At 43.9% G+C, this 16,975-nt stretch overlaps 1 protein-coding gene across 1 annotated transcript in view; it reads right to left on the minus strand.

Annotated features, from left to right (window-relative positions):
- Positions 1-9,828: 9,828 nt before the first annotated feature.
- ETFA (electron transfer flavoprotein subunit alpha) overlaps positions 9,829-16,975 on the minus strand; it is a 79,325-nt gene continuing 72,178 nt past the window's right edge. Inside the window, exon 12 of the mRNA XM_007525791.3 lies at positions 9,829-10,109. Within this exon, the coding sequence (XP_007525853.1) occupies positions 10,071-10,109 (39 nt within the window). The 3' untranslated portion in view covers positions 9,829-10,070. The remainder of the gene's footprint in view (positions 10,110-16,975) is intronic.

Here is a 16,975-nt window from a genome sequence, read left to right on the forward strand (position 1 = left end):
AAAGAACAAAATTCAAGGATTTGCAATACCTCATTGGAGCTCTGAGCATGTGGCAGCCCCCCTGTGAGCCGACATGCCTGTCCTGGCTGCCCTGGTCCTCATCCCTCCATTGCTGCTGGGTGCGCTCGCTGCAGTTGCCTTGATAGTGGGTGAGGGTATTCCCTGGGCTCTCTGGGCCCCTCAGACTTGCCCTGACAGCACAGTGGCCCCACACCGGAGGTGGCATCTGCTTCCCTGGTTCTCCTTTCTCTCTCGAGGGCAGGATCAAGCCCGAGACACACTGGACCCCAAGCTTTGACCAGTCACTCTGGGGAAGATGGCTGGATTGGAAGAAAGGGAAGGGAACTTCAGGCACCCTCCTGCGTCATGGGGGGGAACACCAGCAGCTGTCAGAAAATGCATCTAAAGGCAGCAGCACCCAACCTGCTTCCCCTGAGTGCGCTCTGAGGCCCATGTTCAATCCCCAGCACCACAAGAGAAAAGACAAAACAAGTAGAACTTTGTGGACAGGTGTGGGGGCAAGGGGAGTGTCTCACTTTTTAAAAAATAAATCAACTGGAGTCAGATAATTGAGTACATGGTTGAGTGCAAACATTACCATAGGTAAGGATCCGGATTCAAGCCTTTAGTCTCTACCTTTGGGGGAGAGGGGTTAGCTTTACAAGTGGCAAAGCAGTGTACAAGTGTCACTTTTTTACTTTTTCTCCCTCCTTTCCTTCCTCTCTCTCTTCCTCCCCTTTCAATTTCTCTGTCCTATCAATTAAGAGAAGGTGGGGTCGGGGGAATGGCCATCAGGAGCGGTGGATTTGTTGTGCAGGCACATAACCCCAGTGATAACCATAGTGGTGATAAAAATGAATAATAAAACAAGGTGGACAGGAGCAGCTCTGTTTGGGGCCACAGTGCAGGAGGTGAGAGTAAAGGCTTTGGCTTCCCAACTCCCCAGGGCACCATAACCCATAGGCTGTGGGCAGTGGGGTGAAGGGAAGAGGCATCTGAGTGCTCCCTGAGTGGTCCGCACCCCCGAGAACTGAATACTGCCTGTTCTTTTTCCTCCACCCTTTCAGCCAGCCCACACTGGTGCTCTCCCAGAGGGGAGGAGGGTCTGAGTAACGGCACTCATTCCCATGTGCGCCAACCAGCTCCCATTATCCATGATGGTTCTCACTTCCTGTTGTGACAGAGCTCTTTGAAGTCTCCCCTGCACACCCACCCACCCACCCCTGCCTTTTTTATTGCCTCCAGAGTTATCACTGGAGCTCAGTGTCAGCACTATGAATCCACCACTCTTGGAAATCTTTTTTTTTTTTTCTCTATTTTATTGGATAGGACAGAGAAACTTGGGGGTGAGAAATAGAGGGAGAGAGAAAGACAGATATCTGCTGACCTCCTTCATGATCTGTGAGTCATCCCCACCCTGCAGGTGGGGAGCCAACCTGGGTCCTTGCGCATGGTAATATGTGCGCTTAAATAGGTGTGCTACCACCTGGCCTCAGAGTCTCCCTTCTTTATCACAGCTCCCAGTCCAGCAAAGAAGAGTCCACTTTCCTTGCTCGGACACAGGCATAAGTGAGCATCACATGATCAACTGAATGGCATGCCCACAGACACCTGCTGGCTACCACCCAGTGGCAGGATTCCAACCCAGGTGTGAAGGGTGGGTTCAGTGGTGAAGTGAGTGCCCTGCAATCACACCCACCATCACAGGAGAGCCAGAGGTGGGAATCAGAACCTTGGGCACTGTCGTCCATTGGCCCACATGGCCTCCTTAGGCTGAGACCATTGGCCGCTGCCACAGGCCTATCTCCCTGCCTGTTCAGCCCAATCACCAGAGCTAGAGAGCAACTAAACCCATGGCCATCCTGGCAGCAAGGATAGCTGAACTCAGAGTCAGCAGTCAGGGTCCTGCAGGCCTGGCTCACAGCCACCCAGGTCTGGGGAGCCGACAGCCTTGCAGAATGGCACCATGGCCCTTCTCAGCAGCCCTAGGCTACATTTCAGACTAGGCACAGACTGGTGTCTTCACAGATCCTGCGTGGCTAGAGGCAACTGGTCTGGGGTCCTCTTCAGTAAGGTGGGTGCTTACTGCATTCTTGACCCTTAGCCCAGAACACCTTCTTTACTCCAAGAAAAGCTCTTGATTGAACTCTGGCCTGATGATCTCTCTTTTCACTCCTGTGGTGTGTCTTCCTCATCTCTAGAGAGAGGTGAAGAGCACGGGAGACTCAAGCTAGGAAAGGTCTAAGGGAGTTTTCTGATAAAAGGAAATGCTTTACTAACAAGTCAACAAGACCTTCGCAGAGACCATTGTTTTACGAGGATACCTAGGAATATCTCTGGGGTGTACAACTAACTCCAGGTTTTGAATGGACATCTCAGAACTGGAGAGAAGTCTGGTGAGTCGGGCAGTAGCACAGCGGGTTAAGGACCCAGTTCGAGCCCCTGGCTCCCCACCTGCAGGGGTGTCTCTTCACAGGTGGTGAAGCAGGTCTGCAGGTGTCTAGTTTTCTCTCCCCCTCTCTGTCTTCCCCTCCTCTCTCCATTTCTTTCTGTCCTATCCAACAAAGACATCAACAACAATAATAACTACTACAACAATAAAAACAAGGTCAACAACAAGGAAGTAAATAAGTAAATATTAAAAAAAAAAAAAAAGAAGAAGTCTGGATCATTCCACTTTCACCTCTGCCTCAAAAAGCTGTGGTGCAGACAGGTCTGTGAAAGCCCAGGCACCTGGTTCTCAGTCCAGTCCTGTTTCTGGTTTGCAATATGGCTCCAAGAAAACTCTTGGGCCTGTTTCTTCTCCTCCCAGTACAACAGGAATAATAACTCCTGGGCCTCCCCTCTCCCCTCCCCCAGGAAGGGTGCTGGGATAGCTAATGACATAATGGAAGGGAAAACCCTCTGAGGAGGTTTCAAGGGAGACACAGACAGAACCATCCTTATTAATAAATAATAGATGCCTGGGTGTTTCACTGCCTGCCCGTGTTCAGCACTTCTGGGGAAGGCTGGCCCGACGATGCTGTTATTTCACTTGCTGTCACTGATAGTGTGTGTGTGGGGGGGGCATATGAGTGCACAACCCCCCCACCCCCAAACACAGTCCCCCAAAATTATGCCTGAGTGCCCCTGGCTTAGGGACAATGAGTTGTTGTTTATCCTGGAAGCGCCTTCTGTGTCTTCCTTTCACTTTTCCAGTCCAAGTCCAACACCTATATTCTGACATACCTGGATCAATGGATTCATAAACTACTTTGGAGATTATATATATATATATATATATATATAATTTATATCTATAAACTGAAAAGTTTGCCATTGTTTCCTGGTGAAGTTAATTTAATTATCCAAGAAAATGATGGAACATTTGCTGCTGAAATTTATTGCCAGCCACCAAAGAGCACTGGTGTAATTTCACGCAGAGCCCTAGCAGAAGCCAAAGCCAGCTGCCTCCTCATCCTGAACAAGTGAGCGAGATTGACTACCCGGGAGATCGGTCAGGACATTAAACACTGTGATGGATGTGGCAGAACTCTTCAGTGCCTGAGATTTATGGGGCACCTTTCACCATGTGCTCTGGGAGCCTCCCCAACATCAATTAGGCCTCATAACTAGGCCGGCTCACCTCCGCCTCTACCCCATAAAAGAAGGATGGAGTGTTCTGGAACTGCACTTCACCAAAGGCAGTCAGTGTGCAGACCAGACCCGGAGTCTAGTATGAGACCCTCGGTTCCATGAGCAAAAAGAGGTTCAGAATGGAGGAGGGAACTCAGGAGATTGAATCCGGTTTCTTCTGGAGCTGATGTGCCTCGGCTGTACCTGGCCGCCTGCCTGGGGTGCATCCTTTCACCTCCACCCCTGAGTTTGTTCTAGCAACTTCACTTTCCTCCCCTCCACTTCAGTGGCCCCACCAGGCTGGGCTGATATGCCTCTGTACCTAGACTCAGGTATGGCGACGTGGTTGAGAGCAGATTCACACGATGACACCACTTAGTAGCTGTGAATCCTTGAGCAAGAGTTTTAAGCATCGTTGGCTTTAGTTTTCCTGTCAGGAGAGTGGAGGTGAGGCTTAAATAGGGATATCTATATATGATACACATTCTCTCTCCCTCTCTCTCTCTCTCTTTATGCACTGCATCCAGGCAATGGAGAGAACAGTGTGGAATTGCACCCACTCTTTTGTAATTTTGTAAATCACAAACTAAAACACAAACACAAACACAATTCTCCTGAGTGGTTATTGCTGTCTCCATTTTCTGCCAGCAAAGTCACAGGCCACAGGTTGAAGCCAGAAGTTATCCTCAGAGATCCTGAGAGCAGCTCACCACTTTGAAAATGATAAAAATGAAAACCAAAAGGAGCAGGAATGTGACCAAGGTATAGAAGCCAAGTGTCTGGTCCCAGTCCTACCCAGTGCTCCCCCTCCCTGTGGTCCCCACGTCCCAGACTCTAATGTTCTCACTTAACAGTCCCATGCTGAAAGCGCCTGAACAACAAGGCAGTGGTAACCTGTCTTTAACTACTGATAGTTGTGGTGGGCAGCAAAGACGGTGAAATCCCAAGTGAAGCCTCTCTGGAGGGCTACCCACAGGAAGTAGATGCCAGCTTACTTTTTGAGAAATCCCTAACTCCACTCCTGTTCCATGTTTCTTATGATGAGCTTACTGTTGTGGGGGCAGGTGGAGAGTTGCCTGCAAACGGAGGCTAGAATCCTGGAGAAGCTGGTTGGTGCTGGGAGGCTGCCCGGTGCAGTGGGAAAGGCCACACTCTCCAAACGTGGTCCAGCTCAGTCACTTACCTCCTAGTCCACTTCTCCCTCCAAAAAGTGGGCTAATGAGACCCACTTTGGAGATTTTTATAATAGGGAAGATATAATAGGGAAGATATAAAAAGATACAAGTATCATTTGCTGGACTAGTGCTCTGCTTCAGTGCTGTGGTCTCAGACACACTCTCTCTGCTTGTCTCTAGAAAAAAAAAAAGAGTATAACTTGTCCAAAACTCTTGTTTGTATCCCTAAATTTGTTACCTAGGGCATCTTAGTTCCTAAGAGTTTGATTTCCTCAATGTTTCCTTTTTATTTTATTTTTAATTTTTTAATTTCTGATGGGGTAACATACACAAAAGTGCGTTTTTTTTTTTGTTTTTTTTTTGTTTTTTTTTACCAGAGCACTACTCAGCTCTAGTTTATGGCGGTGCGGGACTGAACCTGGGACTTTGGAGCCTCAAGCATGAGAGTCTCTTTGCATATAACCATTATGTTATCTAACCCCCTCCCCAAATGCTTTCTAAACCAAATATTATCAGCAACCTTTCTTCATTTAAGTTTCCTACAAGAAGTTTTAAAAATATTTAAAACTACTACTTCCCATGGGGTATATGAAGTTGTGCAAGTACAACCCCCCCCACCCCCTCCGCATGGGCTTTTCACAAGGTTATCAGCCAAGCCTGTGAGCTCAGCAACAGCTAACCAAACCCATCTGTTGAAATCAATAGTGTTCTCTGGGTTCCCCATCCACTTAAGTGCACTTTTATGTAGACCAACCCCCACCCCGCCCCCTCCTGGCAGAGGAATGCAACCAAGCTGACTATTCTGTTCAGAAAGAGAGCAGAGAACTTGCAGCTGGGGTTTCAAGCCTCCAGCCTAGCACAGACACGCCCAGCTCTGCAGGCTGCATGACTTCCCCACTAGCCCAGGAGGAAGCGCCCCGCTCTCCTTCAGCCTCACCTAGGGCACTAGGCCCATTTTCATAGTCTCCGGGGACTGTAACCAAAGAGCTTTAAGTCAAACCCTTGTGGGGCATCAAGCCAGAGGATTCCTGCAACCTCCTAATAGTTTCTATCTTCCCTCCTCCCTTCATTCATTCTGAATATACCACCAGGTTAGGTCAGTCCTTATGGTTAGGTGCCTGCCCTTCCTGAAGAATTGTCAATGGCTCTCTGTTGCCAGAAGAGTTGTTAAGACATGTTGAAGTGGCAGGAAGCGATGGGGCTCTTTGCAGAGCATTTGTGACATACTGACACATTTAATTCTAGAATACAAATAGAAAGTTGCTGAAATACTTTTACATACTCAGTACATACCCACAAAAGCTTTGAGGGTCAGTGACAGCTGACCACGTTAGTGTCTATATGCCACTTGTCCATTTTCTCACCTTGCTCACATCCTAAGAAGACAAGGCAGCAGCCTAGAAGGTGGCACAGTGGATGGGGTGTGGGCTTCTCAAGCCGGCGGTTCTGAACTGTCCTGTCCCTGGCACTACACGTGCCGGATGATGATGGGTGATGCTCTGATTCTCCCTCTCCTTTCTTCATTAATAAATAAATCTTAAAACTAAACAGACAAAAGGCATAGCAATTGCCAGTTTTAGACAAAACTACAAGAAAAACTTAAAACTGAGAAAATTCCATTTTCCTACAAATTGGGACGCTAGCCCAGCAATCTAACTGGCACAGTACTGTCCCTGCCCAGCTCAATGTCTGCATACCTTGAGGGCAAAGTCCAAGAACCACTGACCTATGAGGAAAAAGGACCAAGTTCCCTCACACTTGGGCCTCATCTATCTACAATTCTCAACCCTATTTCTGACCTCTTGTCTCTGCCCTCAGTGCCTCGAGCATGCACATGAACTCTGATCTCCCTATAATGGAGGGAAAAAAAAATACCCATCAAGTTGCACCTTTTGGAATGCATAGAATTCTCAACACAAGTCCTCATGTGACTGCCTTCCTAAGATGAAGTCTAAGTGGGCACTCAAGGACTTCTGAATTGAATAAAATCCTGCTGGAGAAGACAAGTCCCAACTTTCCTTCACAGCAGCGTCCCAGAGTGTGCTGGCCCATCTCGAAACACTTAACTGCCTTTCCCTGACCTCGCTGTGCAGTGAGCTCCCTGCTTTTGTGCCAGAGGAAGCAAAAGCACGCACTGATGAAGGCACTTCTCTGAAGTCAAACTTCCCAGCTTCAGAGCTCAGCTCTCCTACATAGGCTGCCCGAGGCTGGGCATGTTATGTAACTTCTTTGTGCCTCTGCTTCCTCATCTGTAAAGTAGGGATAATAGCAACATCTATCTTATAGGGGATCGTTGTGAGCCCTGAAGGAGATTAGACAGTGTCTGGTGTTAGAAAAGCCTGGAATATACTAAGTGTCATGCTTTATGCTCTGCTGATGAGCTGGACCCAGTGAAAGCCGATTAAGCCAACAGTTGCTTAGAGCTGGGACAGAGCAGTCATGATAGAAAGGAGCCAAATAAAGGCCACATAGCTCAGCTCTTGGACAAGGAGCCATGTGAGGTGCTTGTACGCACTGGAACTCCTCCCCGGGCCAGTTGCTTAGAGCTGGGACAGAGCAGTCATGATAGAAAGGAGCCAAATAAAGGCCACATAGCTCAACTCTTGGACAAGGAGCCATGTGAGGTGCTTGTACGCACTGGAACTCCTCCCCGGGCCAGTACGCTCTGCAGCCGTCGCTCTTTCCTGCCCACAGTCAATGTGTCATCCATAAGGGATGAGGGTAAACAGAGAGAACCTTGAACAAGGGGAATGAGCCTGGGGAAAGCAGCAGGATAGAAGGCTCATCTTCCCGAGCGTGGCCAGGGACAAGCCATTTCCCCTTCACACTGCTTCTCTGTGCCTCAGCATCCTTTACTGTGGACAGTAAATAAGGAGTTGAACTATGCAAGCACTCACTCATCTTGACAGTCTAGAGTTTATGCTTCTAACACAGAACATCATTCTACTGCTCTCCTTCTCATCTCATTAATGATGGTGGCATTTAACTCCAAATGTGTTCCATAGCCAGTGATTTAGGTCCAAATCACTTAAAAACTAGTCAGCCTAGGCCAGCCATGTAAAAGGACTGGCTGGGTCCTCCGTCCCCTTACCATGTTAGTGGTCACTTCCATGGTCTTTCTTGAGCTGACAATTTCTGCAGATCTGCTCGAGCGAGGCTGTTCTTTTCATTCTACTTGCCTGAGAACTCTCACCCTTCTGATGACCAAGGATACCTGCCAACGCATCCCTGCTGGCCTGGTCAAAGCCTTGTCAGCTGTGTCCTTGGACCGGAACTCACAACGGCACACAGTCCCTGTGAAAGTTCAGTCCTCACTCAGGCCCCAGATGAAAGAGAGGACTCACATGTACAATCAAAAAAGAACCAGGACAAACCACATAGGTGGCAAACTCAAAACTCTTTGCTAAGAGCCCAAAGGACATCATCAGAAAGACAAAAGTCAGAGCATTATCTGAGCAGCAGCAGTTTAAATGCTTATAGGATCATCAAACTATCAGCATAATAAGTCACTGATAACTCACCTGAATGTGTGCCAATTTTGTCATGTATGCAACCTAGCTTCAATCGTGGCCCTACCACACTGGAGGAAGCCTCAGTGCCATGGTATCTTTCCCTCTCTCTACTTCTGCCCTCCTACAAAGTCCCATGATTTGACAATAAAATAAAATGGGAAATCTTTTTATTTTTATTTTTTTATTCCAGGGTTATTGCTGGGGCTTGGTGCCAACACTATGAATCCACTGCTCCTGGTGGCCATTTTTTCCCTTTTTTTTTTTTTTTTTTAATTGATTAGGACAGAAACTGAGAGAGGAGGGGGAGATAAAGAGGGAGAGAGGAAGATATCTGCAGGCCTGCTTTACTGAATGTGAAGCACCCCCCACCCCCACCCTTACATTCGGGGAGCTAGGGCTCAAACCCAGACCCTGTACTTAGTACTATGTGTACTTAACCTGGTGCAGCACCACCTGGCCCCCGGAAAATAACTTTTTAAAAAAAAAAATTGTAACAGGTTAACTACACGTAGTCAGTGGATTCAGGTTTAAATTGGGTATGATTCTGCTGTATGGCTTTCTGAAGACTGTTGTGTGTTTAAGATAATATTCATGTTTTATGGCCATGTTTTTTAAACTGAATTTACCTATCTAATTCACTTATTTTCTCAGCTTAACTATGCTGATTAAGCTGCTAGGAACACTCATGTTTATAATCTTGTCTGAAACAGATAAAGAAAAAAAACCACATGTGGGTTTTTTTTTTTTAATCTTTATTTTTTATTGTTGTTGTTACTGATGTCATCTTTGTTGGATAGGACAGAGAGAAATGGAGAGAGAAGGGGAGGACAAAGGGGAGAGAGAAAGACACCTTAGGACCTTCTTCACCTCCTGTGACGCGACCTCCCTGCAGGTAGGGAGCTGGGGGCTCGAATTGAGATCCTTATGCTGGTCCTTGTGCTTCGCGCCACGTGCGCTTAACCTGCTGCGCTACTGCCCAACTCCCATGGGTGTTTTTTTAATCAGAGCACTGCTCAGCTCTGGTTGATGGTAGTGCAGGGGATTCACTGAACTTAGGACCTTGAAGCCTCAGGCATGAGAGTCTCTTTGTATAACCATGATGTGATCTACCCCTGCCAACAAGTGGGATTTTTAATTCCTTCCAAATTTAATTAAAATTTTTATTATTTATTTTCCCTCCAGGGTTATTGCTGGGGCTCGGTGCCTGCACCATGAATCTACTGTTCCTGGAGGCCTTTATTTATTTATTTATTTTCCCTTTTGTTGCCCTTGTTTTTTATTGTTATAGTTATTATTGATGTCTTCGTTGTTAGGACAGAGAGAAATGGAGAGAGGAGGGGAAGACAGAGAGGGGGAGAGAAAGATAGACACCTGCAGACCTGCTTCACTGCTTGTGAAGCGACTCCCCTGCAGGTGGGGAGCCGGGGGCTCGAACCAGGATCCTTATACTGGTCCTTATGCTTAACGCATTGCACTACCGCCTGACTCCCCCCATTTTCTTTTAAAGAAATGGGGCATACTTCTGGTGATAGTGAAAGGTTTTTATTATGTATCTCATTATAGAATTACAGTTTTTCCCAAAAAAAAGCTTGAAACCACAAATATTAAAAAGAATAGTCCCATAAAAAAGCTTTCTGGTATTTGTCAGACTTTTCCCTCAAATTATGAAATATGGATCTCCATGATTTTCATAACTGTCATCATATCCACGAATTTCTATGACTTTTTCAGAATATTCTGGTATAATTTTCCTTAAGATATTTTGGACTCATTTCTTCTTCAGTATCTCCGTCATTTCAGGAACTACCTGCAAAGGAGGAGAAAAACAAAAAAGGTAACTCAATAACCCCAGCCACCACTGTGGCTTCTTAAAAATTAGCACTCAGAGGCCAAGATAAATACAGTGGGAATTACTGTTGAGGCACAAAGTACTCCCTCTGGCCCCCACCTCAGGAACTCCCTGCTCTCCTACCTACAGGGAAATCACAGCCCTACTGAGGGAGAGACTACCCTGGGCACACAGGTGGCAAGGCCACATTGCCAAGGAGCCATTTCAACCCAAGCATAAACTGCAGGAAGGCACCACAGAAATCAGCAAGTCTTGTTTTCTTGTCTATACAGAGAACAACAAGTATCATTTTCTACTTTCATGTTTTCCCAGCATCCTCCTTTCTCCTACTACACATGCCAGCTTTCCCTTCCACAGCAGGTCTCTCATGCAGTCCACCTCTTCTAGAACCTCATTCGCTTCACAGACATTGTAGTTGCCTCTTTGGCACATGAAAACGAGCAACATGCTGCACATTTAATATCGTCGCTGTGAAAATCAAGGCCTAGTAGTAATGCAGTGGCTGGGTGGCAGACAGTAAGAAACCACAGCGAGGGAAATCTGACTGAGTTGGCTCCTGTTTCTAAAGGATTAGTTATGAACATTTAGTTTGGGCAATTCGGTGGCTGCAGCTGAAGCTTTCAGTGAGAAACTGCTTTGTGAGAGCCTGACCAACAGGAGAGCGATGGAGACTGCAGAAGAATGTCACACACCCAGAGCCCACCTGAAAACTAGATAAGCCACTTGTATAAGATATCAATAGCCCATTCTTCCAAGGGGCTGTCAACTGCCTTAGCTCACAAAGATCCCACTTGAACTCACCACTGATGAATATAGCCTCTCAATTATTTAAGAGAGCTACATTTCCATTAGGTGGAAATAATGTGTTCGTACAAAATTTATTAAGGAAATTGTTGACATGTTGTTTCTTCCGAATGTCACTTTGTCTCCAGCCTATTAAAAGGTCCGTGTTTACCATGGAGCCAGCAGGCATTAGCTCAGGGGCAGCAGCATTAAGTGCTGGCACCACTCCTCCCATCTGTTCTGCATGGAGAGACCATGAGCTTATGCTAGTCATCTAGATGGCATACTAAATGCCTCATGTGGGACACCTATGCATTTCACTAGTGAAGTCATGGGTCCCTTGGAATATATCTAAAATAGACCTACTAGCTATTTCCAAAATGGAGACCCCAAATCTTCATCTGCAACATTACAGCCTTTAGGTTCAGGATTAGTCAACAAGTTGTTCTGCTTTATATCTTAATTCTTTTTCAGATACCAGGTTCCAGATGTTACCATGATGCCAACTGGGCAGACGACCAAACCAATGTGTCCTGGAGCCCCGCTTCCCCAGAGCTCTGCCCCTCTAGGGAAAGAGAGAGACAGGCTGGGAGTATGGATCAACATGCCAACACCCATGTTCAGTGGGGAAGCAGTTACAGAAGCCAGACTTTTCACTTTCTGCACCCCATAATGATCCTGGGTCCATACTCCCAGAGGGATAAAGAATAGGAAAGCTTTCAAGGGAGGGGATGGGATACGGAGATCTGGTGGTGGGAACTGTGTGGAACTGTACCCCTCTTATCCTATGGTCTTGTCAATTTCATCAATAAAAAGAAAGAAAGAAAGAAAGAAAGAAAGAAAGAAAGAAAGAAAGAAAGAAAGAAAGAAGGAAAGAAAAAAAGAAAGGGAGAAAGAAAGGGAGGCTTCTGGAGATGGGGCTACAGAGTAGCAGCAGCTGTGTTTCTCTCCTCTCCCCAGTCAACTAGGAATATCAGAGGAGACCACCTGGGACTGCAAGAAGACAGGACTAGAACGACTTTGGGAAGCCACCAGATCACCAGTGAGTGCAGACACGTGTGGCTCGTGGACAGAGAAGAGCCTAAGGAGAGATTCCTGGGGCTAAAGCCCATAACTACTTCTGAGCGGCACGTAACAGTCCAGCAGTTTACCGGTGGAGGTGCCACCTCCAGTCTGTTTTACCAACAGAAAGACTGCTGAAGGGAGGAGAGGACTCCCCTAAGACACCAAATGCAACTGTGAGTCTCCACTGCTACTGCTTACCATGAAGATGAAGATGAAGATGAAGATGAAGAAGGAGGAGGAGGAGGAGGAGGAGGAGGAGGAGGAGGAGGAACCCCTAAAGCAACCAGAAGGACAGACATCACTAAAGTTAGGGCAGAAATCAATAACACTGAAAATAGGAAAACCACACAAAAGATCAATGAAAGTAAATGTTGGTTTTTCAAAAGAGTAAACAAAATCAACAAACCTTTAGCCAGACTCACAAATCAAAAAAAAGGAGAAGACCCAAATAAATTGGATTGTAAATAAAAGAGGAGATATCACAACAGACACCACAGAAAGTTGACATATCATGTGAGGCTTCTATGAACAACTATATGCTTCCAAGCTAGAGAACATGGAAGAAATGGATGAATTCCTAGATACCTACAAACTTCCACAATTAAATAAGAAGGAACTAGATAATATGAGCAGGTCAATCACACCAATGAAATTGAAACAGTTACCAGAAACCTTCCCAAGAATAAAAGTCCAGGACCAGATGGTTTTACAAATGAATTCTACAAAACCTTCAAGGAAGAGTTAATATCTCTACTTTTAAAAGTCTTCCAGAAGATTGAAGACACAAGAATACTCCCTTCCAGCTTCTATGAAGCCAACATCATTTGATACCAAAAGCAGACAGGGACACAACCAAAAAAGAAAACTACAGACCAATATCTCTGATGATCATAGATGCTAAAATACTGAACAAAATTCTAGCCAACGAGATACAGCAGTATATCAAAAAGATTGTTCATCATGACCAAGTGTGGTTTATCGTAAATCAATCAACGTGATTCACCACATCAACAAAAGCAAGACCAAAAACCACATGGTCATATCAATAGATGCAGAGAAAGCCTTTGACAAAATACAACATCCCTTTATGATCAAAACACTACAAAAAATGGGAATAGATGGAAAATTCCTCAAGATAGTGGAGTCTATATATAGCAAACCTACAGCCAACATCATACTCAATGGTGAAAAACTGGAAGCATTTCCACTCAGATCAGGTACTAGACAGGACTGCCCACTATCACCATTACTATTCAACATAGTGTTGGACGTTCTTGCCACAGCACTCAGGCAGGAACAAGGAATTAAAGGCATACAGATTGGAAGAGAAGTTAAACTCTCCCTATTTGCAGATGACATGATAGTATACATAGAAAAACCTAAAGAATCCAGCAGGAATTTTTTGGAAACTATCAGGCAATACAGTAAGGTGCCAGGTTACAAAATTTACATACAAAAGTCAGTGGCATTCCTCTATGCAAACACTAAGTTAGAAGAAGATGAAATCCCCACAACGATCCTGGGTCCATGCTCCCCGAGGGATAGAGAATGAGAAAGCTAACAGGGGAGGGGATGGGATATGGAGATTGGGTGGTGGGAATTGTGTGCAGTTGTACCCCTCCTACCCTATGGTTTTGTTAATTTATCCTTTCTTAAATAAAAAAATAAAGTAAAAAAAAAAAAAGAAGATGAAATACAGAAATCAATTCCTTTTACAATAGCAACAAAAACAATGAAATACCTAGGAATAAACCTAACCAAAGAAGTGAAAGACTTGTATATTGAAAATCAAGAATCACTACTCAAGGATCAGAAAAAGACACAAAGAAGTGGAAAGATATTCTATGTTCATGGGTTGGAAGAATTAACATCATCAAAACGAATATACTACCCAGAGCCATATACAAATTTAATGCAATCCCCATCAAGATCCCAACCATATTTTTTAGGAGAATAGAACAAATGCTACAAATGTTTGTCTGGAACCAGAAAAGACCTAGAATTGCCAAAACAATCTTGAGAAGAAAGAACGGAACTGGAAGCATCACACTCCCAGATCTCAAATATGGCCATTGTCATCAAAACTGCTTGGTACTGGAACATGAATAGATACACTGAGCAGTGGAATAGAATTGAGAGCCCAGAAGTAGCCCTCACACCTATGGACATCTATGTTTGACAAAGGTGCCCAGACTACTAAATGGGGAAAGCAGAGTCTCTTCAATAAAGGGTGTTAGAAAAAATGGGTTGAAACATGCAGAAGAATGAAAGTGAACCACTATATTTCACCAAATACAAAAGTAAATTCCAAGTGGATCAAGGAGTTGGATGTTAGGCCAGAAACTATCAGATACTTAGAGGAAAATATTGGCAGAATATCTTTTCTGCTTAAAATTTAAAGACACAATACCCAAACAAAGAGACCCCTCACAGAATGGGAGAAGATCTTTATTTGCCATACATCAGACAAGAGTTTAATAACCAAAATATATAAACAGCCTGCCAAACTAAACAACAAACTACTATATTTATTGTGGAATGTGAAACATTAATCCCCCAATAAAGGAAAAAAAGAAGAAAAAAAAAAAAAACAAAAGGCTAGAGTCCAACCTCTTTTAAATGCAACACTGTTTTGGTTTAGAACATGCAAATTTTTAAAAATCTCATAAAATATTTCTCTATCTCCTCCCCCCATTACACACACACACACACACACACACACACACACACACACACGGACTGCAGAAACTTTCAGCACTATCTAAGTCCTTTTTTATTGGAGTGATTCAGACTTTCCAAGCACACTACATGGTGCAAAGTAGATGTCAATTCAGTTCACTGAGTGAGTGGTGACCTGACCTGAGCATACTTAAATCTACTGACATAAATCACAACACAACTATATTTCATTCATCTACACATTATTTTTTTCTCAGCACTATGTGCGACAGAGATATCTAGTCCTGATTTCTGCCCATAAGGAGTTTAACTCCATATTGGGCAGAACAGATAAAAGTCTATGAACCACCTAGATATGTGTTTACCTTATACCATAAAGTAAGGATTAGAAGATAAGAATCAAACACTCCACATGTAGAAGCTCTGTGGAAGGAGGTACTAGTAACAATGTGAACAAGAAAAAAAAAAGTCATAAAATTAACAAGGAAAAGGACTCTGGGGAAAATGAGGTGACAGAGAAATAATGCAGATCCCCAAGAAAGGAAAGGGGTTAGAATGACTAGTGAATGAATGAAAAGCCGTGGAATGAGATAGAAAACAATTTGGTGTTTGGTCGGTCAAGCACAACCAATGGGACTAGAGCAATCTCTCTAACAGAAGGTCCTGGGACATCTGAATTGCCAAGTGACACCTGGCTATGCACAAAACAGAAACGAAAGACAAATAAAAACCCCACTGAATCCTCACCTCACACTATATGTAAATTTAACTTAAAAAATGGATAAGTGAGGGGCCGGGCAGGAGCATACTTGGTTAAGCACACACACTGAAATGCAAGGACCAGCACAATGGTCCTGTTCAAGACCCCGGCTGCCCACCTGCAAGGGGGTCGCTTTGCAAGCAGTGAAGGAGGTTTGCAGGTGTCTATCTTTCTCTTCCCCTCTCTACCTTTCTCTCCTCTCTCCATTTCTCTCTGTCCTATCCAATAACAACAACAATAACAACAGTAACAGCAACAGCAACAACAACAGAAAAAAGATGGCCACCAGAAGCAGTGGATTTACAGTGTAGGCACCGAGCCCCAGCAATAACCCTGTAGGCAAAAAAGAAAAAAAAAGGATAAACTAAGTTCAGGAACAAAAACCATAAAACTCTTAGAAGTTAACACAAAGCTGTTCATGATGTGAAGTAATAATCAATACCAATCTTCTCAAACTCTTCCAAAAAAAAAAAAAAAAAGAGGGAATGCCTCCAAACTAGTTTTACAAGGTAGCCAGTATCCTGATGCCATGATCCAAACAAGAATGCCACAAGTTGAGAAAATTACAAATACTTTTGTTTGATTTACCTTAGATGCAAAAGTTTTCAACAAACTATTAACAAACTAATTCAACCACAAGTTACCAGACTTTACAGCATAATAAAGCAGGATTTATTCCAGGGATGGTTCAGCATCCCAAATCATGCATACATGAAAAAGCATGTTAACAAAATGCATAAAAATTTGATAATCTATGGCAAAGATATAGAAAAGCATTTGCTAAAATTCAACATCCATTATAAACTTTCTCAATAAAGTAGGTACAAACCTCAACATAATTCAGACCATATGTAAATCCATATCCAACATCACACCCAATGGTAAAAAGCAGTAAGTTCTTGGCCATAGAATAGGAATAAGACAACCATCCTGACTCACCACTTTCATTCAACATAATACTCTAAGTCCTTCCCAGAGCAACTAGGCAAGAAAAAGAAATAAGAAGTAAAATTGTCACTATTTTCAGATGACACAATTTATTACAGATCAAAATGCAAAAGATGCTACAAAAAGAATTATAAGTGAATTTAGTGAAGTTGCAGGATGCAAAGTCAATGTACAAGAAATATATTGTTTCCATGCTCTAATGACAATCTATCAAAAAAGAGAAATGAATAATCCCATTTTAAAATGTTCCATAAAAGAACTAAATTTAATCAAGGAGGTGAAAGACCTCTCCTGAAAGTTGTAAGGTGATCATTAAAGAAACCAAGGATGACACAAGTAAATGAAAAGATACCTTATGGTTATGATCTGGTAGAATTTGTATGGATAGCCTGTCCATAGTGGTAAAGACATTCTAGAAATTCAATGCAACCGTCTAAAAATTTCATTGTTGGTATTTTTAATAGAAATAAACAACCCTAAAATTGCTACGGAAGTGAGAAGACTCTAAGTAGCCAAAACAATATTAAGAAAATATAAACCTAGAGACACCATACTTTCTGATTTCAAATGGAATCACAAAGCTATAGTC

This window comes from Erinaceus europaeus, chromosome 16 (assembly GCF_950295315.1).
Source record: "Erinaceus europaeus chromosome 16, mEriEur2.1, whole genome shotgun sequence".
Classification (NCBI taxonomy): domain Eukaryota; kingdom Metazoa; phylum Chordata; class Mammalia; order Eulipotyphla; family Erinaceidae; genus Erinaceus; species Erinaceus europaeus.